The sequence below is a fragment of the Pundamilia nyererei genome, unplaced genomic scaffold (assembly GCF_000239375.1).
Source record: "Pundamilia nyererei isolate P.nyererei 1_Seehausen unplaced genomic scaffold, PunNye1.0 scaffold00031, whole genome shotgun sequence".
In the NCBI taxonomy this organism is placed as follows: Eukaryota; Metazoa; Chordata; class Actinopteri; order Cichliformes; family Cichlidae; genus Pundamilia; species Pundamilia nyererei.
In genome coordinates, this window is record NW_005187432.1 from 47,730 (window position 1) to 73,218 (window position 25,489).

The 25,489-nt window shown below is 41.4% G+C and overlaps 1 protein-coding gene across 1 annotated transcript in view; it reads right to left on the bottom strand.

Annotated features, from left to right (window-relative positions):
- The window catches only part of svilb (supervillin b), a 41,311-nt gene extending 15,844 nt beyond the window's left edge, over positions 1–25,467 (bottom strand). The window contains exons 1-18 of the mRNA XM_013909770.1: positions 25,263–25,467; positions 21,954–22,785; positions 20,867–20,950; positions 17,322–18,617; positions 16,743–16,913; positions 16,521–16,558; positions 16,343–16,404; positions 16,060–16,196; positions 15,748–15,804; positions 13,902–14,193; positions 12,905–12,970; positions 10,740–11,451; positions 7,515–8,031; positions 4,614–4,746; positions 3,260–3,313; positions 1,427–1,504; positions 793–940; positions 405–500 (exon numbers count right to left, since the gene is read on the bottom strand). Coding sequence (XP_013765224.1) covers positions 405–500; positions 793–940; positions 1,427–1,504; positions 3,260–3,313; positions 4,614–4,746; positions 7,515–8,031; positions 10,740–11,451; positions 12,905–12,970; positions 13,902–14,193; positions 15,748–15,804; positions 16,060–16,196; positions 16,343–16,404; positions 16,521–16,558; positions 16,743–16,913; positions 17,322–18,617; positions 20,867–20,950; positions 21,954–22,785; positions 25,263–25,467 — 4,978 coding nt within the window. The remainder of the gene's footprint in view (positions 1–404; positions 501–792; positions 941–1,426; positions 1,505–3,259; positions 3,314–4,613; positions 4,747–7,514; positions 8,032–10,739; positions 11,452–12,904; positions 12,971–13,901; positions 14,194–15,747; positions 15,805–16,059; positions 16,197–16,342; positions 16,405–16,520; positions 16,559–16,742; positions 16,914–17,321; positions 18,618–20,866; positions 20,951–21,953; positions 22,786–25,262) is intronic.
- Between the last annotated feature and the right edge of the window lie 22 nt (positions 25,468–25,489).

The following is a 25,489-nucleotide window of genomic DNA, read 5'->3' on the forward strand; positions in this document are numbered from 1 at the left end:
TACCTGCTCTCACTGATATTCTGGATAAATAGCAAACCTAGAATAGTCTAAAGCTTCTGTCTCATACTTGTACATAAACTGGCCTACGTATTTGAAACTTTGGCCATATTCAATATGAGGATCCACCAAGTTATTTTACAGTTATAGTTGACAGAAAATAAAGGAAAACATATCAGGACCCCTTAAAATTTTCTTAAAGTAATTAAATTAAACACAAAAGTTCATCCAGCTTTTTTGTGTTTTGTGCCGTTATTACTGTTTTTAAGTTATTAGCTGATATTTTTTTATGAACTTTAGGAATTATTTTTAAATCCATCAGCTTCTGTAAACTGCAAACTAGTTTTTTAAAAGCTCTGACAGCGATTTCTCTGGGGTGACAGTGATGACTTGCAAATCTATCTCACCCTCTTGTGGTTTGTTGACAGCTGGCGTGCTGCTCTTCAGCTTGGTGGAGACAGGCGACAGTATTGGGCTGATAACGGAGGAGGAGGCTGCCAGGCCTGCAGACACATAGACACAAATTTAGAGCAAGCGACATAACTACTACATAAACCTGCTCACAATCAGGTCTTTGAATTTTTCTTTAATGCCTGTGAAAAAAAGACTCTGCATTTGGCATTTTTGGCACCAGAAGCCAAGTGCATCTCTACATTTCGACAGTCAGTGTCACCAACTAAGTCAATGCAGATTTGTAAATAGCACTAGAGTCCAAATACATCCATTTTTTGGGTGCATACTGTTGCTTCAAAGTCTTTTTCTATAGCATTTTTAAACACCACCTCAGACACCCACCTTTCTTGACCATACGTGCAGCCACTGTGTACTGGGTGGAGTCATTAGCTGCTCCTTTGCCCTTTGCCTTCCAAGCATCCTCACGAGTTGAAATCATCTGCTTCCTCTCCTCAATGGTCATCTGGGCTTCAATTTCCTCCCCCGTCTTCTGCACAGACATGTCAAATGATCAGATTATGAATGATTATTAGGTTAAAGTGTCAAGCCCTGCATGAAAAGCAATCATCTCTACACAATGAAACTAACTGTTAGTCTTCAATTCAATATATTTCCAGCCATGTAGGACTTGTTTTTAATAAGATTAAAACATAAAACAAATACATGGAAGAACTGCATCACCTCTGTAGCTCCAATTCACTGCTTTGTTCCCAAAGGCGCAATTATTCATGTAGTAACAGTATCAAACCAAGCAGTTATAAAAAGATTGGATGCATTCGAGCATGCTAGGTGCATTGCTATATATAGTCTACTGTATTCCTCAGTGAAAGTGATGGCTGTACACTCGTGTTGGCGTAACCAAATCAATTTCAATAACGCAGAAAGTGCTCAACACATGAGTAGCTGCAGACCAAGCAAGAACGATAAGACTCCAGTACATGCTGCCTGTTTGAGCATGCTAGGCGCATGACCTTACCTGACTATGATGGTCAATATACTGACACTTTTGGCCAAGGGAGATAGGAGGAGAAAAGGTAGAGGAGAAGACAGGCTCCTGAGGATGTAGTAGTGGGTGGAAAATTGAAAGACAGGAAAGGAAACGAGGGAAAAACGATGAACACAGAGGATGACAAACGATGGATGCAAAGGAAAGAAGACCAAAGCCAGAAATCGGGACTGCAGTTTGACTATTAAACAGTAAACATGACGCTAATTTAATTTTACCTTTAAAACATGTCGGTTTTAAATATTCATTATTCATTTAAGAAATGACAAAAGCCTTTCAAAAGAATTAAGGAAGTTTCACTGTCTCTAAATAAAACACTCCAAAATAAAGAATGCACTTACTTTTGTTAAAGATTGCTGAATACATTTATGTTTACTGTTAGTAACAAGGCAGCAAATTGCAAAAGTCACTTCACCCAGGAGAAAATTACATTACCTGTGCAATGAAAACGTAAAGCTTAAAGGAACCCCGTCTCTTTCAATCTCGTGGGTCTTAACAAGTTGCCTGTTCACACTGTCAAACATGTGCGGTATATTTTTACTGGTTAAAAGTTGAAAATATTTAACACATATTTTGATCTGCAATGTAAACTGGTTGCACTCCATATTAGAAGCATCATAAAATGTTAAAGTGCTGCTTTTGGTTGCAATTTCCAGTAAAAAGGAAACATGTAGAATTAGTTTTCAAAGCCTTCCTGTTGCTAGGAAGAGGAGAAAGAGGGAGGAAAGTGCTTGTGCACAAAGACAAAGCATTTGATGCATTTGGTCAACTAAAAGATCTGCTGATCATAAAACCAAACACTGTGTCTACATTTTTCTCGCACAAGGAGTCTAACTGGCCTCGGATAACGACCAAAAATAGATGCTGTCTTGCTGCTGCTGGATTTGTACTGCAGCACTTTCTTTTGTTTTTCTAAGGTTTTTAATGTGCGTAACAGTGGTTTCTATATTGTTAAATGTTGTTATACTTGTTTGACAGTTGCCACAAGACACAAATAGAATTTCCAAAAGGGCAACAAACATTAAATACAAATTATTGCTAATGGAATCGATCGAGAAAATCAGAATATATAAAACTGCCGTCTTCTAGATCGGCAAAGAGGAGCTATGCTGCACAAACACAGATATTTCTGTATTCTCTTCGTATCGCCTCTGTGAACATCATCATTGTGATATACAGTTTGACTAACGCCCATTATGTTTTCTTCTTTGCTTTCCTTGTTAAACTATTTTCAGGTTTAAATAAAAAAGGTTGTAAAAAAGGTTGAATATCAAACATGTCCATGTCATAGAAGGAAACAAAAATTGCAACCAAACACTACAATCTTAACAACAATGGTGACTACGAGTTGCAGGAATTATTTTTAAATTTTACAACAAAATACAAAACTATAAAAGACATTCACAGTGTATTTTATTTCAAACTCAAAAAATATAATAAGCCACATATCTTCATACCAGGGTTCGTTAAATATAATATATTGGCATTTAAAGCAGTTTCTTAGCCAACCTGTGGAGATGTGACTTGTGCAAAGTGAACTCGTGATTGCTCATCAAATGCTATAGTATTTCTGAGCATGAGCACTTTACTTAAGAAGTGCTTAATTAAAATATTTAGAGCCCCAATGAGTTTATATAATCTAGTATTAAGACCATGTGTTAAATATTAAATATTAGATGTTGTTAGAACATCGACAGACCAGCAGATTCAGGAAAAGCAAAAAGCAGCCTCGCACAACATCCAAACAAAACTGTGACAGGAAAACAGAGATCCCACGCCAAGCTAATAACCAACAGGTCTTACCCACAGCTGTTCAGACACAGACAGAGAGGAGTCCTGAACAACCACCCCTTCCTCCTGAGGGGTTAAACACAGGGGAAGTACACGTCAGAGTGAGGGGGGGCTACTGCTATTGTTGCTAATGGGTTTTAGGGGCGAGATCGCCTTAAGGATTAGCATCCAGCGTTTAAGCAGGCGGTTTCAACTCACAGAATACTAATTTTGAGTGTACGAGCTGCAGGAAAGGAGTCCTTTAAAGTGCCCTAGTCCCAAATCCCAAAATTAGAACTTCTTTGAGCTTATAAATGTCTTTCTAGCTGCTGTTTAAGCCAACAGAGATGCATAAATACTTATAAGAGATTCCCAAAATAACTCTTTCTGTCAGATAAGCTTTCAAGTATTACCTCTCGAGGTTTAAGTCAAACTTAGCCTGAAGCTTCCCCGATTGTGTTAAAATTCATTTGTAATAGCCCAGACTGCTAATTCTACAAGCAGAACGAGGCGGATGATTTAGTGTTTGCTGTCTGAGGGCTGGATGCCACGCTGGTCGGACACCACTGCGCTCAAACAACAGATGGGCTAAAGGGAATGAAATGAAAAGGAGCACTTAACTGAAAGAGAGGGGGGGCAGAAGCTGGCATGGTAACGATGAAGGATGGGGAGGGAAATGAGGCACTGGTGTTTACTATGTTTAACCAAAACTGTTAGAGCAAAGGCTCTGTAAAAATATACCTGAAGCTAAATGAAAAGCGGATATAACACTTTTCTGAAACAGTGGATTAAATTTATTCCTATTATTTGGTTTCATTTATATTGGTCATGTCATGACATTTTCTGCAAACATTTAAGACAAATGTTGTTTTAAACCACAATCTATTGGAACTCAAGCGAGAAACCTGTGCCCACTTTACTTACATCTCCAGGAAATGTAATCCGTGGAGAATGACCTGCTAGTCATATTTGAGCACACACAGTTTTATTCACAGCGATGTAGAAACCACAAACATTTACGCGAGGAGACAGGTTTTAGTGCAGTTTCTCTACATACAGTGCGCAAGAACCAGCCCAGTGTATCTGGGAAGCACGACAAAACTGCAAGTCAGCCGCACAGTTAGTTAATGGGTCTGACTTAATCAAATAAATTAATAAATATAATCACAAAAGTGTTAACTGCATAAATGATAATTTATTTTAATGCTGGATACTGGAAAGAGAGATTTAATTTTCACTATAAAATTTTTTTTTTTAAAGCTACATTTTGTTTGGTACTTTCTTCTTTAGCTTAGGTTTAAATTTGCCAAATCAAATATGACTCACTCTAAATGTGACCACAGTGAGGCTTCACAGTTGTTATACTGTATACACAGTAAAGACTAACCTTCTTCTGGCTGGTCTGATCTGTTTCCCATGGCTGAGCTGGCTGCTCAGTGGATGCCACTTTAACCACTTCCTGTTTCTTATTGATCCTGTTCCTCCAGTCCTCCTCACCACTCTTCTTCAGCAGTGCCACTCTGACATAAGACAAGAGATAATCTTTTAACAGGCAAAAATTAGGCTTTTAATTAATATCCTATACTTATTTTAAAAAAAATCTGTGTTCTGTCATTGGACAGTGCCTTGTAAAATTCTTAGGGCCAAAGTCCAGAAGCCAATGGGTAACCTCCACGTTTACAATGGCTAAATCCATATATGTGTACAAAATGACAATATAAAAATACATGGAAATAAAAATATTGAGATAATGGTGCTTTTCAAATTTATATATAAATATGTTTTACATATTTGTGCTTTTAGTTCAAATCATAGGAAAGAAATCCTTTCAAGGGAGAAAATCCAGACCAGAGACCTTTTGCTGCAAACACAACTATTACAGTTTTTCTCGATTGCTTAAAAACTATAACCAATCTTGTGAACCCAAATTTCAAATTTTAATGCCACTTTCCAAGAAGCACACCCATTTCCCTGAACTATAAACACGATGCCCCTGCTTTACCACATGAGTCAGATGTGGTGAACTGTAAAACTACACACAAATCCCTACATTTGTCAGTGCTTACACCATGTGGTCACTTAGAAAGCACTAGCAGTCAATTAACTCACATCAGCACAGCTTTAGCTCAAATAGCACATAGTTAACGAAGTGGAAACACTATGAGTCAAAATGTATCACACACCAATCAGAAACTTTAATGGATAAACAAAAGGGCCCAAGTCAGCTCATTCAGGTTTGAAACAATGGATCCAAAGACATGCAAAGGAAGAGGTCCAGGAGCAGTAGGAGAAGGTGGTCTAGGACACCAGGGAGGAGGAGGTGGAGAAGGTGGAGGAACATAATTGGTTATTGGGCTATTGTAAATGTCCCTGGTAAGCGTGGAAGGAATGTCACTATGTGCGCAGCTATCAGCCAACGAGGGATACTCCACCGCCATCTGATTCTAGGACCCTATAACACTATGCTTCTCCTTGCTTTTCTTGATGGTCTGAGACAACATATGTTTCAGCGGGACTGCAGGTAACCAGCACAGCCAGAGCAGCCTCACTACGTTGTTGTTTGGGATAACGTCAGCTTCCATCACGCTGCTATGGTTCATGACTGGTTTACCAATAACCCAAGGTTTTCTAACATCTTTCTGCCTGCATACTCTCCCTTTCTAAACCTGATAGAGGAGGTATTTTCGGCAAGGCGGTGGAAGGTGTACAACACCTTATGTCCTCCTCCAGGCCGTGAAAGACGCCTGCCTAGACATATCAGTAGATGCATGCCAGGGGTGGATCAGGCATGCAAGAGGATTTTACCCCCGCTGCCTAGCTAGGGCCAATATAGCTTGTTATGTCGATGAGATTCTCTGGCCTGACTCAAACCAAAGACAGGATGCTGAGGTGGAATAATGTTTTTGGTGTGTATTGTACTGGATGGTACATGAATAAAAATGTCCCACTGTATGTACATTGGTTGCGTCTTTTGTGTTCATCATGTGAAAAGGTTTTTGAGGGGAAGAACCACAAGCAACATAACTTGCCAGTTTTGGGAATACTGTTTTACATTTATTGCACCAATGTGTACGACTATGTTGTCGTGCATGTGTTTTTGAGGCCGTGTGTGTGATGTCTGTAGTCAAAGTTTGGTTTTTCAGCAAGAGCAAATGGTTTTGAGTATAGAGCTTCATTTTGACCTGACAATACAATGTTTGGGAAATTGGGTGAGAAGTTATGGATTTGTGTTTACTGTTTTGAAAATACGAGGCATAGTTTCAAGAAATGTGTTTAAGCAATCGAGAAAAACTGTAACAAAGGCCTCCAAAGACTGCATGAGGAGCCCTGATAACGAATGGCCGAGGGGTAAAGGAAAGTATGTCATAATCTCCTCTCCTTGTCTGGACAGGGCAGAAATGAGGGCATTAGGAGGAATGTGCAAACTCTCAGGGGACTCTAACAGTCCACTCAGCTCTCTGCCAGCTGTGAAACACAGTGATGCTAATAATGAATCTCTCCCACCTCCATGGATGTGAAAGAGTTAAACAAACCTATATACGGCAGTGAAGGACACACAGTCTTATCAGGTGCAACACTACAATGTTAGCAAGCTTTGGCTTTTTTGACTCAGCCAGCAGAAAAGAATCAAAATCTGATCTTTGCTGGCATTTAATTTTACACCTTGTAAAGAGCCGAACTCTGATTGGATCCAGAACTTGTGAATCCACTTTGTAGCCTAGCCAGTGTTGCTAGGCTACAAGCTTTAAAGAATTATTTTCTTTGTGAATTTTCATTCACCTAAAGGATCCCAGTCACGGTCATGCGTGCCATTGTTTGTATTCCATGTTTGGCAGCAAAGCCTTTATATTCAGAAAAAAATAAGTTTCAGGTCTTTTGGTTACACTGCACTTATTTCATTTATGTGAAAAAATGGTTTTGTATGGTTACTGAACCAATTTCACTAGACATAATGAGGCATAACGACAAACACGGCAGCAATAGACTTCGCATTTTATACCAGATATTGTTTCTCAAACCTGAGCATGTTTTTTATCTCCAAAACAGCTGCCCAAATAAGCGCTCTGAGGGATTACCACCATAGAGTTTTGTCGTTATGAGGAGCAGCACCTTCCAGAGACCACAAATCGTAATTTTGGAATTGAGTACTAATTTGCTTTTGGGTGTTGTTTTGGACATTTTAATCATATCCTCTACATCTTTTTTCCCCCTCTGCTTTTACATCTACAACAAATAAATAAATCTATAAGTAAATCTGCACTAGATGAAACCTTCAGCTGTCACTCACCTCTCCTTTATGGACATCTGTTTGCTGGACATGCCGTCAGACAGCTGGTCTCCGGACTCTGTGGGGGACAGCAGGTCCCCAGAATGATCACTGTGTCTGCCCAAGTCCTCGATGTGTTCCAGGGGCAGGGACTGGGACTTGATGAGCGCCTGGGGCAAGGACTGAGGTTTGGGGGGGGTCTGCGGAGGCACCTGGGGTTTGAGCTGAGGCTGCGGTGCTGTCTGCTGGTAAGGCTTAGGGAGAGGTTGGACGAATCCCTGAGGTTTGGGCTGGGTTTGTGGCAAGTGATTGAAAGGCTTGGGATATGTTGGTGGGGCCTGGGAGTACGGCTGGGGCTCGATGTATGACGGAGGTTTGGGTTGGTTTGGAGGAGACTGCTGTGTGAAAGGTTTAGGGAGGGTCTGGGGAGGCTGAATGACGGTCTTCTGCTGCTGCTGGCTGCTTGAAACGTGAGACACAGTCCTGGATGACACTTTAGCTATCAGCGGCCTCAGTGGCACGTGATGATCCGGCACATCTGGGAGAAAAATAGAATGCAATAGTGTATATTAACTGATCAAAATTACAGATATTTACATAAAAGATTATGTGCCACAGGCCTTCCATCAAAACCTGTTGAAAACATATTAAAAAGATAACTTTTCCAGATGTGAAAATATGTCCCACTGTGATTACACTTGTTTAAAATCTGAGAGGATATGATACCTCTGGAAATTCCTCAGATGAGCTTGCTGTGAGATGACACTGTTTACCACTTCATCCCTGTCCGTGCAAACAATTTTTGGTTTTACAATAAATGGCATGCAAATTTTTTTATACTTTATATATACAGTGGTTACCATTTAGAAGTTTTTAGTAACTCTTTTCAACAGAAAATTGCTGAGTGGGAGTAAACATGGATCTGTTTGGGAACTGGGTAAAATTCAAATCTTTTCAACAGCCGGAAATACAACATTACACCTTTCATCTTTTCAGACTTCTACGTTCTCAGATTTCTTTTTCCAACCAAAGGCAAGAATTAAAGCATTTCTATGTTCAACTTTTATATACAGTCTATATCTTGAACTAAGACTTTTCAAACTACATCTGGTTCAGCAGTATTTTCAATAGTCCCACCTTAATTGGTGTTAATGCGGTGAAACAGTGTAGATGTTAGCAGTGTTTTGAAGTAAAAACATATTAGCATGGATGCAGGAGCCCTAAAAGGTAAAACTAAATTAAACTAACAGAAAAGTCAAAGTCAACTTTTAAAACGCACTGTGTGGGTGTAGCATTAGTTTAAAGGCTCTTTAAAATCTACCTTTCACTTTTTGTTTGTTGGCTGATGAATTTAGGGAAGCTCCATCTGATATTTTAGCGCTGGGTTTATTGGAAATGACCACATTGTTCTTTTCACTGAACTGATTATAATTTTGTTTGTCTCTTATAAATTTGAATATATCAAAACGTTCCTGAAGCATTTTTTTTGAAAGAACCCTTTTTTGCAAACAATCACAGTGTAAATACTCCAATAATTATCTGGAAATGGATTCATGTGTTACTAAACACGAAGATGAGGTTACCATATATCTGTTTGTGCACCAACTCCGTGAAATGCATGCATGCACACAGGGAAACGATTTTGTCGGATTTAACTTCGAGCCACATAGTTGCAGACGTTAGAAGACACGTTCACCTCAATATTTTGAGCAAAAACATTTTTCCCACCAGTGAAAAATGCTTTTGTTAACTTGTTACTCTGCAAGTTATATGGAAGAAGAAGAAGAAGCTTTGAGCAACTTTTTGAATATGTTTTGTTGCTAGTGTGCTATCTTATCTTTCTGCCTGCCTGTGTTTTCACCTTCAGAAACATATCTGAGATGCACACGAATATCCTCTGAATCACCTGAAAGCACAGATATACTTGACATACTTTAAAGTGTGCACAAAGTTTTGAACATGGGTATCTGACCTATTAACAGAAACGTAATTATTAATGTGAGCAGGTGACAAATGGCCCTTTGGGCAAACAAAAACAGAAAAGCCTGATATGACACTGTTAGTTCATTACACTCTTTCTGCTGGAGCGAGGCAAAGCTAAGAGGGCAGCAAAGTAAATCTATATGTATGTTGACTCAGCAGGGATAGCAGGAATAATATTACACTGGAAATATTTTTGAAAGCAGTACAGAATACCAGAGAGCCTAGCTGCATTACAGTGCAGTTTTCTGTTTCTTTTAAAAAATGTCCACTATTCTGCATAGAAAGTAAAGTGTGAGATGATCAGGATTTCCTGCAGGGAGGAATCCCAGACTATCCCCACTTAATGTGTATTAAATATACTGTGGAGATACCTCACAGTATGGTGAAAAACTCTGGCCACAGTCAGAAGGACAACTACACAGTAGGCTTAACATGTGTCTTATTAAGGCTTTTAGGCATGTTGTGGTATTTCCCCAGTGAATCATGATAAGCTCGTATAAAGGATCTTACTATAGTGAAGATTTACTCATGCAGAAGTAAATAAGGCTATAGCCTGCAGACAAGCCTTCCATTGTGTCCCTCTTGTCCTCTACCTGCTTTATTTAAGTGTCCAACAATTGCTCTGCACTCTCTCAATGAGTGCTTTCATCTCTGCATGTACTGTTTGTGTGCATGCATGGGAAAGGACCACCCCTGGACACTCTGTGCATTAGTACATAAAAACAGGTCAGGCCTATTTTACTGTAGCATGTGCACAGCTAAGCCACAGGCGTAATGTGGTGCAAAAGGGATGACAGCCCCTGTAGAGGCCACAGCAGTGAGGAGAGACAGTTCTATATAAAAATCTTAGCTGATCAACAGCATGTTAGGAAAGGGCTTCCTCTTTCCAGACAAAGAAGCCACGAGGTAAATTCATGGAAAAATATGCTAATTAGATGCAGTCTCAGACGCCTCTCCCTCTCTCTTTCTGTATCAGCCAAATCAAACACCCCCAGCTGGGACAAGTGTGTGTGCAGCCGGCAAAAACCAATCATGCGTGGGAGCATGCTGCATGAGACAATGAGGATAATGAGAGCAGCCCCTTCCCCAGACATTTCTCCTTCTGTCTTTTTGTCATTTCCGTTTTGTCTTTTCTTTTTGCCCCTTCTATTTTTATATCTTTGTCCATCCTTCTCTCAATCCCCCCACCCCCTGCCCCCACCCACCCACCCATCACCCCAATTATCTCCATCTCTTTATGTTATAATCAACAGAGAAGCCTACCTGAGACCGGGCCACTGCCTCTCTCCTGCTCATGTGTGGAGGAACTGTGCGCTGCTGCAGCCTCCCTCAGGTAGCCTCCTTTTCCTCGTCCTCCTCCCTCTGCTCTGTCTCTGTTCTCGTGGGAGTCTCCGTCTGCGGCTCTCCAGCTGGGCAGAGACTCTGACTCGCCCCCCCACAAAGAGGGCTCGGCAAAGTGCTGAAGCCGGGGATGCTGCTGCCTGTCGTCTCTGTCCCTGTCGGGGGAGTGCCGCTTACCCTTAATGCTGCTGCCTTGGCCGGCTTCTCTGGCTCCTCCCTGCTGTCTTTGCCTCACCTCCTCCTCTTTCGGTGCTCTCCGGCTCTCCTCCTCCTGCCTGTGATCAGTTGAGGAGGTGGGAGCAGGAGGGGCCCCAAATTTCTCCTGGCTCTCAGGGAAGGGATGAGGGGAGGAGTTGAGCTCAGACTCTGGGTGGCCTGGGTCCCCACTCTGGGTCATGGAGAAGTACTTCGGCGCCCTCTCCTGGTGAATGCTGGTGCTACTGGAAGCCTGTTGTTGGGCAGGGATGTAGGTGACGGCAGTGGACTTCTCTAAACGGAGATCATCATCATCACCGGCAATGCTGCCTGACGCCTTGGTTACCATGGCGATGGAGGCCTGGGAGGTGACAGCTGCCACCGATCGAACCAGGGAGGCTGACAGGGGCTCCAGTTTGATCTCGCCGCTATTTTTCAGCTGCAAGAACAGCAGGAGTCGTGTGAGAAAGTCGGGACACAAAAGACAGAACAACAGAAGAGGTGAAGGGATCGATATGAAGGGCGGAGGACGTGAATACAATTAAAGCAGACAAATTAGAACTCAATGGAGGGATAGGTTGCAGAACGTAGGCCTATGTGGATGTGATGGTGAACAGACAGACGACGGGATGGCAAAGAGGCCAAAAGGTAGGGAAGAAACATGTGGACTGTTGAGAGGAAGGAAAGCAGCAATCACAGCACAACTGAAGCCACAGCAGTAGCTGTCATTCACACAATTACCTGATAATATACTGTACATCTTAGCCATGTCGTCATACTTAAACACAGCTCAGTAATTTCCTTTTAATTAGGTTCATACTTCCATTTTGTTAACCAGTGTGGCATCATGGAGTGATCAGTGATCAGGGTCTTTACCTCACAATTTAAAGCACCTCAACCATTGTTGTGATTTGGAGTTGTATAAATAAAATTGAATTAAATTAAAATACATCTGAAATTCTTGAGCAACAAGAAGTTAATGAATACAGACACCCTAATACTTTAAAGTACTGGAGCATGATGAGCTAAAAAATAAAGCTGGATTTAAAATTTGACACTTGATTTGAATCTTTCAAACAAGAGTCAGTCAAAGGATTAGTTAGAAACACACACTGTATATAAAAGACAGCCAACCGCAAGTACACACTTTCCCGATGACTTCCTGACACAACAGCCAAGAGTTTTTGTCTCCTGCTGGGAACAACCTGAGGCTCTTTCGCTTGTTAGGCCAAAGTGTAAAGCACTACACTATGCAGTTTATCTTTAATATGTCATCTGTGGTTAGGAATTAAATTTTAAAAGCCAGAAAAGTGCATCAAAGCTGTATTGATGTTATCTCCTACATTGTGTAGTTTATGTCTCTTCCTCAAGGTGCTCCAGCACAGGTGGCTTATACGTTTACGGAAATAACCAGTCATCAATAACATGCTAAAGCTCCACACCACTACAACACACTGATTTTGTTTGCAATTTAAGGTCTCACCAAATTTTGTACACATTCAGTATCACATCTATCCACATACTAAATCCACAGGTAAGCATTTCTTTTGCAACAGAAGTTACTTGAGGACTAAACAAACTAAAGAGCTGTATTTGCTTGCATTTGAATATCCCATGCTTGTTATGCAGGGAACAAGCATGTCCCAGAAGCAGCAACCATTAAAAAACATAGCCACAGATAACAAAAAAACTCAACCGGAACTTTTAATTACATGCTGTTTTGCAAAGAGTACACACATCTAACATTGAGGCAAAATAAAATTCATTTTTAACCGACACCAAAAGCCACTAGACACAAACACTGGTTTCTAGCAGGACCTGATCAGAACAGTCCTGGCGGGATTTTTCAATGCAACCAATCATAAGCTCCACAAATGCAGCAGGGGTCTTACATGTTCCTCCTGACTGGTCTCTAAGTCACCATTGCACACCGCAGAGGTTACTGCCAGCTCATCTTCCTGTGTGGAAACCAGGTATTGACTATGACTCACTGCTGAGAACATGGTGGAGATAAAGTCGACCTTTTATAAAATATCTCAGCGTGATGTCAGGTTATCTTTGTCAGAAGATGCCGGGGAGGAACGTTTTCATTTTTCACCCTTACTAATATATACAGTATTATAAAATTCACGGTAGCTCTGGAAACAACAACATTAATGTGATAAATGAAAATTGTGTCAGGCCTCCCATTTGTGGACTTCTAGTCATTTGTGACATATGGAGGCTAGTAAAGTTTAAAAAAACACAAGTGCAAAATAAACTCTGTGACCTTTTTTGTGCTATGTAAAAGTCATCCCTCTGCACAGAGAACCACGTCAGCTGTCGCTAAAGCACTGAGGCAAACTGTTCGTGGTGCTCACTGCAGTCACTGGAAGTAACCTAAAAGTAAAATGTTTGCAGGTTTTTCACAAATCTTACAGCAAAGAAGCTCTAGATGATCTATTGTTCATTCTAATTAAATTACACTTTTGTCTGCACATCAGAAAATTGTTAACCTCCTGCAGAAATTTGCTTTTACTCTAGAGCTTTTGTGATAAACAAGAATATCATTCAATTCATTTTATCACTACTTACACAATTTCATTGTTGTTAGTTGTAATTGTTCCCTTTGTTTGTTTTCAGCCAATTTTCTCTGCTTTCTTTGCACTTTTTGTTGAGCATTGCAGTCTTTCATGTTATTTCTTTCAGTCTCTTTTCTATATACTTCTACCAATTTTTGTGCCTTGTTTTATGCCTAATGCCATGTCAGTTTTGAATAAAACAAATCTAATTATAACATATGTATTGCACAGAAATTTGCTCATACATGTTAGAAGAAAAGTAAAAGAACTAGTAGTGGTCGTTAGGGATCTTTGTATATTGGCATTGCAAAAGGTGAAATTATTGTACCTTCTTCACCTCTCCCTGGGTGATAGGTTGAGTCTGAAAACGAGCATTAGCTCTGCGCTGGCGGGTGTCCCCTCGAGTCCCCTCACCAGTCTTGCCTGTAGAATGGGCGAGGCGGTTGAACAGGGCCATTTTCTCAGACAAACTGAGCGTGGAAAGGTCTGGCTCCTCTGGGACACCTTCCTGGCCATTTACCTCCACCTCTGCAGTGGAAGCCTGAGCTGGTTTCTGGTGCTCCTGGCTTTCCTTGTCCTGCTCCTGGACTGTTGAGCCTGGCTGAGAGGAACCCTGAATGCTGGGGTAGAGACAAAGGGATGTCAGTAACTGATTTAAAAAAATAAATAAATGTTTACTTTAACCTGGGACATTTTTATACTACAGTGATATCTGCCTTTGACTTGGATTAAATGGAAAATTGTGCCACTGAAAGCACACAAAAATATTTATTTGAGTTAATAGAGTAATAATTGTTAAAAAAAAACCCAACAACAACAAAACATTATTATAGAGTTTCAAATTTGCTTTTTGATACTTTAACCACCTGCAGAGCAGCATCCTTAAAGTCTGCTTTTTATATACTTTATAAGTTTACCTGATGAGTAAATGGCTGTGGCAGCTGTGTCAGATTACAGTCACAGCAACAGAGGCATAAGCAGATCAGCCCACAGACGACTGATAATCATATAATGCAGCTGAATGTTTCCAGTAGTGTGCTGAGTTAAACCTGGCCCGGTAAACAAACTGCAAGACACGTGAGCTCACGCTTTAACCTTTCTGATGATATGCAACCTTTTCCTTCACCGAGGTTTGTGACCTGCATGTGAAAATCACTGCAAGAAGCAGTGATGCTTGGAAACTGAACGTTTAAAGTTCTGAATGAGTTATTGTGTAAGCAGTGTCTTCTATCTCGTATAAGGTGCACACAGCAAAGAAGCAGGACATGAGGGGGGCAGAAATAACAAGGTAAGGTGAGCTGGATGAGCACATCAGCACTGCAACCAGGAGAGGGAGACGGAGATTTATTAACCACAAACAACATGGCAAATTAAATAGGGAAGGGTAGTTAGAAAAACTAGGTGTGGTTGTGGGTTTTAGCTTTATTTAGAGCGCAAACATCATGCAGATCTCTCCAATTCATATGTGTGGATGTCATTCAATGGAGGGATTTGCTTGAAGCAAATGTAAGGGTTGTTCATGTGCAGCTTTTCAGGCTATCTTTTTGCTCTCTTTTGTTCTTTATTCTTGTTTACTTCTTGGACTGAAGTCGACCTGCTCCTCCTAACCTAATTTGGGACTTATCCAGAAAAGCTCAGTAGCACGTTTTATTGCCATTTTTCTCTTAATGTCTTATTAAAGACAATTTGTATTTTACTACCTGCATCTGACTTTTCCTGCTTTTGGACTGTTTTATGAACGAACGCACCCAAAAGAACCCCCAACATATCAGTAAATTCTTGGATAACATAAATTATTCCAGTTTATAAATTACCCCAAATCTCTAAGTGCATTATTAAAGAGCATTTTTTATTATTATTTTTAATCAAGCATAATGGCTAGATGCCTTCAGTGCTAAATATAATTTTTTACTATACATTGTAACGCACCCTCTTCTCTATAAAATTCATAAATTTCTTTTTATGCTGGAAAACATCCCATTTCTCCCTTATGTCAATGCTGCTGCCCTGCATTACCATCTTCTGTTTCAACCCATCCACCACCCCAGCATCCACCCTTTTGGGTCCAGGGAGATATTTTACACATCACCAGTCTTTATATACTTGTCTGAGCAGAGTTGTTTGACTAAGTACATTAATATCACACGTACACTCAGGAAAACATCAGAGCCCACCTGATGCTAGTCACACTGGTGCTGCCTACTCTGGATCCGGACACGTTATCTAGATTACTGTGGAAAACCGGAGGTTGTGAAGATGTGGCAGGATCACTTAAAGTGGAGAAAAGGACATATATATATATACAGAAAAAAACAGTGAAATTAAGGTGATGGAAGGCAGAAATAGAAGTGTCTTCAGATGTGTCAAAGAGAAAGGAAGAAAAAGACAAGAGAGGCACAGAAAATTACAGATAGGAGCAGAGAAATGACTTTTAAAAATGAAGGGAAGGAGTAAAGGAAAAGAAAAGCTTCAAAATGCCCATCTACCTTGAAGCATTGACCACCTCCTTGTTGGTGACAGGCTGTGTGTGTGAGCGGTCCTGAACTCTTCTCAGACGTCTTTCTACAGCCGCATTTCGTGAGCGTGGTTTGGGAACACCACCCTCCAATGTTTTTTCAAGTTCCTGTATCAAAACAAAACGTATACCTGTTTCAACCTCCGTGTATACTCAGATAACTCACCAAAGGCGATCTAAGCCAAATTTCAGCTTTTGAAACTATGATTTTAAAACGGTTTAACAGCATTAATCGTGTGTTATGAAAAATTTACCCTGAAGAGAGACCTCTTTGCAGCCACACTCATCTTGGCTCTCTCATCCAGTTTTTCTTCATCTGCTTTTAAAAAGAAAGAATTATGTTATATGCATAATTATATACTGCAAAAGTTATGAAAATTTCCTTAAACAGTTTTTACACTAAATACATTTTCTCTGATAGACTGTACTCGCCTTCAGCATCCTGTAGTTGTGAAGGGCTCAGACGAGACCTGTAGAAGACATAAAAATACATCATTCCTCTGAATTTATACCATATTTCATTTAATCTTTTGACCACGGGACCATAACCTTATGGCCGGTGCAGAGTCATGCTCTTTCATGCCATTCTGTGTTTTTTCCTTTGTCAATGGACTTGTTATAAGGAGTTCCTAGTACAGAAACCTCCTCTTGTACCTATCAGACTCCAAACGCTCTGCAGATGTGATGGGCTGGGTCCTAAACCTCTCCGACATTCGACTGTCTCCTGGAGTGATGTAGCGCCGAGGTCTGCGAACACCCCTGTCCCGATCACTGCTGCTAGACGGATCTACTTCCACAGCTGAGAGATCTACTTTAGTAGTCTCACTTTTGGAGGAATGGATGAATTTGGAAAGTGTGACGAAGACAACAAAAAGGAAAAGTACTTTTAAACCAATAATAAAGATAGTTGGTCTTGTTTTTTTAATTTAACATATTACCTTCAGACGCACTCGGGTTAAAAAAATAAAATAAAAGCAGACACACAGACCTAACTGCAACACAAATATAAAGGTCAGTTACTTGATGGTAACATGCAGCTGTGACCCAACTGTCAAAACAGTTTGCAGAAATGTAATGAAACACAACAGTATTTCACACCTTCCATGCCACATAAAATGCATCACCATTATTTTCTCAGATTGCCACTGTATTATTTATTTGCACCAGCTTATTAATGCACTGTTAGACAGTTATTTAGCAATGCAACACAGAGCCCATGCTCAGTGGACCTACAATTCTGGTTTCCGGTTTGCATTTTCCAGATAAGAGTGTCGCAGCTGTGCCACTGACACCCTTGTGTCCAGGGTGCCCGTCTCCCCGTTAGCCATTCCTGGTGCAGGGCCGGTCCTGGATGCCTCTCTGCCGATGTCCATACCATACAGGACAGCATGCTGGCTTATACCTATATCTGACATGGAGCGGGTTCGTGTCTTGAGTTTGGACCCTCCACTCATCTCCGTGCTTCTGTGTCTGGCCTGAGGCAAAGAGGAGCCCTTCTGGAGGTAGGCTGAGTTAAGCCTCTGGTGCCCAGATGGAGCCTGCTGCTGCTGCCTGTGATGCTCAGACTCCTGGTGTATTGGGGGATGTTGTTTCTCCTGGGAGTCTTGCTGTTGACGTACAGTCTTATGTCTTTGTAGCTCCAACTCCTGTTGTCTTTGAGCCTGTTGTTGTCTTTGACTCTCCACTTGCTGTCTCACGTGGTCATACTTATGTTGCATTTGCGGGTCTTGTTGTTGAAGTTGTGCAGCATGCTGTCTGTTGTGATGCTGTTGCATTAGAGGCCCTGCTTGCTGAATTTGGGGCTCTTGATAGCATATAGGGTCAGAGGATTGATGCTGTCTGGGCTGCGATGATCTAAATGCTCTTTCCTCTAGGCCGTCATGGCCAAGCTCTCTCCTCCATTCTCTGATCCTTTCAACATTTCTCTCCCTCCCCCTCTCCCTTGGTCTCTCCCAATCCCAGTCTTCCTCACCTCGACTTGCCCTCCTTCGTTCTGGACTTTTGTTCTGCCAGTCTGCATCTTCATGTCGTCCCCTATGTGTGTCATCCACACTCCTTTCCCTTCGCCGTATCTCTGAGGGCAACACAGCTTTCCTGCTCTTTAACAGGCCCTCTGTTTGGACTTCTTCCTTTAGGGCTTGCCTCGCTTCCAATCGTGCCTCCCTATGGGCAGCATAGATTTGGTCAGAACTAACTCTTCTTCGTGGTTGTACTTCAGGGGGTTCAGAAGGTCTGGCACTTGGTTCTAATGGAATCATGGCCAAATAGGGCTGAGAGTCCATAGCAGGGCCAGAGTGTTGGTAGTCGGAGTTCGAAGTAGGGTAGGGTATTTGCCCATGAATCGGATGGTAGCCTAGGCTGTGCTGAGGCTGGGGAACTATCCTTTGCTGGGTGGGTTCTAAATGCTGTCGCGTATATTGAGCTGTGCTCCCTTGAATACGGTGTCTGTTATCCTGGTGCCTATCAGGACTGCAGTCAGGAGGCCTCTTGACAGTTTCATCCCTGGACAATCGTTCCCTTACTCGGATTCTTGGAAAAAGGAATGCACAAGGGAAACTGAGCTTCCAGTTCAATTAGAAACTACTATTTCCTCTAAGCCCAAAACTCAACTCAAACACAAGGGGATATAAGTTGTAATCCAGAGTTCCACTAAAAAATAAATAATAAATAAATAGAAATAGAAATTAAAGCCCTTACCCAATTTACTCTGAACTTTGTCTCTACCTGACCGGCCCTCTTCCATATGCACATTAACAGTTTGCGATGATCGCCTTCACTTTCACCATCAAAATTGGCAACTCTTCAACTTTATTTAAATTTTTGGGAAGCTGCATGTTTCCAAATCTGCCACACGATGGCACTTTGTGTTGACAGTCTGACCCAAGGAATGCAAAAGTGTCAACTATAAAATAAACTTGTTCCTGGTCATGCGGCCGGCTTGATACACTTTGGCCTTAAGGTCATAGCTGGACATCTAACATCAAAAAGGCTGTGTCAGACTGACAGAAAATTCTTTCTGTGTAAGTTTGTAATATATGGTGAAATTACAAATCTGAATCAGAAACAGTGCAATATAAAGGTGCAAAGGGGATACTTGCCAAATTCTGCACTATTTAATCACATCCAGTAAATCTGCCTTACACAAAGTTTGGTAAATAATTACATAAACTGACAACCGTTGTATTGTCTGAAGAAAAAACCCCATCAAAACCTAATTTCAATTCCATTAATTCCAACTAGACAATGTCAGACATAAAGAACACAAACATGAGGCTATCACAAGACCAATTCCAGCTCTCAGGTATAGCATGTCCTAGGTTTAAATTTGAATCCAAGTGTCCCTCTCTCTCTCCGATGCCAAAAAAGTCAGTCAAACTATTTTTATCTACAACTTTATAACCCTTGGTAGCTAAAGGTTGCACTAATCTCATTGTACACCACTAAGCCACACATAATTGATGTGCCTCTGCTTTATCTGACATGGCATGAAAGACCTAAAAGAGTCCTTCTTGTACTCTAATACCAGCTAGAATAAGCAGCTGACAAGGACAAACAGAAGTCACAGTCATTTGGGTGCATTCAAGAAAAAGTGATTAAAATAAGCGCCCTAAAAAAAACCAATAAACTTTACAAATAAGCACCAACATTTTTGATGTTGCTGTGATGTGCTGTGATGCATAATAGTCTGATGAAAGGTCTGACTAAGTCATACCACACCTTGTTAATTTCACTTATTCATTCGAGTGTTCATTTGAGAATTTTAGTGTTCATAATTTCACCAGCTATTTGCAAACTGGCTGTATTTCTTATCTATGCCACTGTCCTCTCCAGAAATCCACATATAGCCAAAGTCTTCACACTTTTTTAACAGCAAAACTCAGATAAAACTTCAGTTTTCTACCAGTTTACCTCACAAAACCATTTTAGAACATTTTAAAATCATTAATGTAAGCTCCTTATTCCACAACATTATAAGTAAGTGATTCAGTGTAAGACTGACATATAGTTTCATAGTTGCTAACAGGCCAGAACCTGAGGAGGGGGCATGTGAGTACAGCCTTGCTGACAAGTGCCAAGTCAGTAGGTCTGCGGCCGACTCAGGTCAGGGTCTGGAGCTTTCAAATGTTGTCACCCCATCAACTCCGTTTCACTAACACTTATCAACTGCTCGCCAAAATCGAGTGCCTATTTCAAACTGAAAATTTCAAACTGATCGTGTGAGATGCGGTTTTAGGTAAATCTTTGAATTAAAAAATGTTAGAAATTAAAATTTGTCAGTTGAAAAAGGAAAAACCCTCAGAACACCAAACAACTGTTAAATGAGAGACTATGATGTCAATTATAGTGGGAATTATTAATGAATTAAAAATAATTGTGAATAGTTATGCTTTTGATGTATGGAAAAGATTTAGCTGATTGTCCACTGGAAACATTTTTCTTTCAAGTTTATTATGTTATTACATTTACTTGTCACAGTATTGTCAGGAGTATTATATTATATAAGTAAGCAGGTTTCAAAATTGTTCAAGGCTTTATTCAAGGCTTTTAGGAAAATTGCACTTAAGACATTTCAAACTCCTTCTGCACACCATTATTCCCAGAAAAGGACTGCATTAAAAGAAAAGCACAGCCTGGTTTTTACCTGAAAATATCACATGAGCAATCATAACCTGGACTTTATTTAGTGCCTCAGTGCTGTGTTATAAAACCATATGTACCCAGTGGACAGTGGGCAATTGGTGGGGTTTCACGCTAACGGCATCCCAAGTGGACTGTACCTTGAGGGCCAGGTGAAGTCTGTCTGAGCATCACTCTCTGAGTCTGTGTTGAGAGACCAGTCACTCTTTGACAGGGCGGCCAGGCTACAGGATGATTTCATGCATCAGTATCAAACCCTGAGAGAAACTTCTGCTCAAGTTCTTAGAGACCAAATGTGCACTAAGCAGCTGGACTGTGCGACAACTACAACTACAACAAGAGTCAAGTTTAATAAGTAAGAACATTATTTATAGGCTTCATATAAGATTTGCCACAGTGTCATCACCCTGAATTCGTTCACATCCATTAAGCGTCTCGTTCCTTTTGTGGTGGCGTCTTCAGGTTTATAATAGAAACTGACAAACTCTTTGCTTAATGAACCAGGCTGCTGTTAAGTGAGGTTCGCCTCTAAAGGCAAGCAAAATCCAGCCCTGTAATCATCCCTCTCACGTACAACCTTTCCTTGATGAGCTCCCCAGAGCCTCTTTCTATGTGAAACTGGAGCAGGCCAAGTGTGACTGAGCTGGGCCCACAGTCCAGAAAGATCCTAGCACTGACACAGTGGTAAAAGCCACAAGCTAAGAAGCTCAGCAGATAATGGGAGCCACAAACTCCAGATTATAGATTTTGAAAAGATAAAATACTTCTTTCAAGCTTTTTTTTTACAAACACCAAATTCTAACAAGATTGCAAATAAATATTTTATAATAATTTGAATTTGTAATGATGAAAAAGTAATTAAAAATTAGCATATGAAAAGGATTATTAAGAAATATTAACTGAAAAAGAAGCATCAGAAATGTTATGGTATGATCACCGATGCACTACTGACAGCAGTAAAATCTTAAAGTATTTGCAGGTGCATGGAGTAAAACCACACAACAAAATAGGAGAATCAATAATGTTATGCTAAAGTAGGAATACAATAACAGAAGTTTAGCTAACAATAATTTATGTGGGGTGTTAGTATTTATGCAGTATTTTATTATTCTAATCTAATTTTTTGGAGTTATATTAACATATACTTGTGCTGTATTTTGGTATTAGTGTAAAAGATAACAAAGTTTAACCTGACTGCATGCAATTTGTTTTATTTTGTCATCTTACCCCTGCCTGTTTAGGATGCTCTGGGCCTGCTGCTCAATGAATAAATCCCCAGGTGAGATGCCGTAGCGAGTGGAGGGCAGGGATGCCCGGCGGGCAGTGCGAGGGGAGCTGGGCACTGCTGCAATGCTGTAGTCCCGGGTGGTGGCTGGACTTGGCTCCTGCTGGGCAGCATCTTGCTGGTGGGGTTGCTGTTGTTGTTGGGGCTGGGCTGGATGCTGTTCCTGAGTCCTTGTTCTAGAAGAGACTGAGCGCTCCTGAGCTCCACCACGCCGATAGTTCTCCATATTCATCACTCTTTCCCGTTCTGAAAATCGGCTTGGTCTTTCTTGAGAGGGGGGAGGGGCTTGGTTTGACTCGGAGGAGCTTGATGTGCTAACAGGCGCAGGATCTGGGTGAGTCCTCATGGAAACCCTGCCCACTCCAGAGCGGTAGGGCACCCTAGGGTCGCGTCCTTCTGTCTCTACTTCTGGTCTGTCCCTGTCTCGCCTGGCAGTAGTTTGTCTGTCAGCGGAGTCTGGATCACGCCTGGAACGGTAGCGTGGTATATAATCGCTGTCCGCTTCCTGATCCAGGAGGATGCCATAACGCTCTGAGAGCTGGCGCCGGCGCTCAGCTTTGTAGCGGGCGATGCGCTCAGCCTTAGAACTGAGGTTTATGGATTCTGTGGGGCCAGATGTGGGTGTAGAAGAGGTGGATAGTGTTACTGGGTCAACATAAACCAACACTGGCTCTGGGCGGCTGCTGCCAGCACCACCTTTGACCTGAGGTGACCTGTCAGGAGATGACACCTGCTTCTGTGGAGCCACCGTCTCCTCTCGGCTGTAGCGTTTCACTGTGGTAAATAGTAAAAATACTTCATTAATTATCAGCAATAACCCTGGAGAACTAAAAATGATACCAAAATCATGTCACACGTTTGTAAACTGAAAATGTTGAAGTTGAGTCACACTTACAGCAGAACAATGCTCAAGAGATCAAGTATAGATTCATGTGAAAAAGAACATTCTTCACAGAACTCAATGCAGGCCTGTGAAAAACTAGCACATCCCTAAAACTTCTTTAAGAATTAAGGGGAAAAGTAGATGCCAGGTGCTGCTAATCAAATGCATTTTATTAACTGAGTGTGATAACACAATGACATCATCCCGGCAAAGACCCCAATCCAGTCTGCTGAATGGCTTTGGAAAATGTGAAGGATAAGCGAAAACCCTTAGTGATCCCATATGTCTCAGGAGTATTGGAACAGTTGAGACGCATTTTTTGTAAACACCGCATCTCCGTGGCTTTTAAACCCTAAAACACGCGGCGCCAAAAATTGGTCTGCCCCAAGGATCGGGTCCCCCGACAAACAGAGTAATGTAGTGTACGCTGTTAAGTGCCAGGAGGATTGCCAGGACTTATACATCGGGGAAATCAAACAACCTCTGGTGAAACGGATGGCACAACACAGAAGAGCTAACTCCTCAGGTCAGGACTCTGCAGTCTACTTACGCCTACAGGTTTGAGCGGGGAGTCAAGGAGGCCAATTATGTAAAAAGGGAAGGACCATCGCTGAATCAAGGACCTAGGGGCCTAAGGGTACATCTGTCACCATCTTACAATGCTGTGATTGCTGCCATTCCCCAACTCTCTGTGAATGGTACTCATGGCCATCTATCCGTGGGCTTTGATCAGTGGTTGTTGATCAATGGTCATGAGAATTTGGTCATGATCAAGGAACTGACCTCACAGCCCATTGTTCATTCAGTGGGCTACTTCCAGTCATTGTGCAATTGTGCTTTATAAGGTTGGGGAAACTAGCAGGCAGCTGAGACTGAAGAAGTCACTTGGATGAGTGATGAAACGTTTCTCCCACTGAAAACGCAACCTCCAGATAAACAGATTCAACTTTTTGGGAAGGATGGCATACATTTTGGACGTTTACCTGTATTTTGACAGGTTTTCCAGCTTTCTTTCCAGCTTTCATCTTAAAGTCTACAGGCCTCAGTTAGCATGGTATGGCTTATTTGGAAGCACTGCCAGGAGAAAGCCCAATTTCTCTAAGAAGAACATGAGCATGGCATAAGTTTGTTATGCTGCATCTGAACAAACCACAAGACTTCTGGAACAATGCTCTTTGGACGGACAAGACCAAAGCGAAGTTTGGCCAGAACGTGCAGCACCATGTCTGAAGAAAAACAAGAGATGTATAACAAAATAAACACTTCCGACCAACTGTCAAACAGGATGGTTGAGGGTTGATGATTTGGGTTTGTTTTGCTACAGGGTCTGGGCAGTCGACCATAATTCAGTTCACCAAAAGTTTACCAATGTATTGTAGCGTCAAAGAGCCCATTAGTCTGACAGCTAAAGCTTGGCCAAAATTGTGTCATGGAACAGGACAATGATCCCAAGCACAGAAGTAAATCTACAACAGCTTAGAGTAGCTGAAAACAAAAATGGTCAAGGTGTTACGGCGGCCCAGTCAAAGTCCAGACCTCAACCTGATTGAAATGCTTTGCTGGGACCTCAAGAGAGCTGTCCATAAACAGACGCCCACAAACCTCAATGAGCTGAATCAATGCTGTAAAGAGCAGTTGGCCAAAACTCCTCGACAGTTATGTGAGAGACTGATAAAGTCATACAGAAAACTACTACTGCTGAATCATAGAGTGATTGTGTAGTCCTGAGAAAACGTTCCTTTTCACATGATTGTACAAAATACGTTTTTTAAAAAACACAGATGCAGTTTACACAAGGGGGACATTTTTCTGATGTGGTGAAACAGAACATTCTCAGACATTCGTATCACTTTTTTACTTCCCATCTTGCAAACTGTGGCAACATGCAATTACAAGCAGTTTCAGGGGTGCTTGATTGCTCAAAGGTATGTTGAGATAACACCAATTCTGGGAATACACACACTGACATTGCATCTCCAATGTGGTTTCATTCCATTATTTCAAAAGCTCCAAATTGTTTCAGAAGTGTCATGTTGAGTTTTTGTATTTTAAAAGCTGACAGGATTCCCTATGTTGTTCCTGAGGCTGACTTCCTGTACTTTCCATCTGATCTGTGCATGCTGATGCACCTTGCATAAAAAAATCTGTTAATCTGAGGATAGGATGTCTTAAAGAGGGAGGTTTCCCCTTGTTTCAGACAGACAATGAGCTGTGGGTCTGCACAAAAACCCAACTATGCCAACCTACTCTAACAGAGTCTATTAAAGCATATATAGAGTTAGAAATTAGGTCCTCTTCAATTGTTGAGACATATTTCAGTAGTCCAATTAAAGCAGCACAGTCCAGCAATGCATCATCCCATGCTTACCCATCACGCAAGGCTCACAGGGGTCTGAGGCGCGGGTGTATCGTGGGGGATCCTCCTCAAGCATCCTGTTGGCGACCAATCCACCAGGCACCAGTGCAGGTGGTGCATCACTTTCAATGCCCTCCAGGCGCCGGGCTATCCTCTCCTTCCTGTTGGAGACAACATACAGCAGGTGAAGGTTAGAAGTGAAGGAAGTCTTTGACATGTTTACATCAAAATACGTTGTC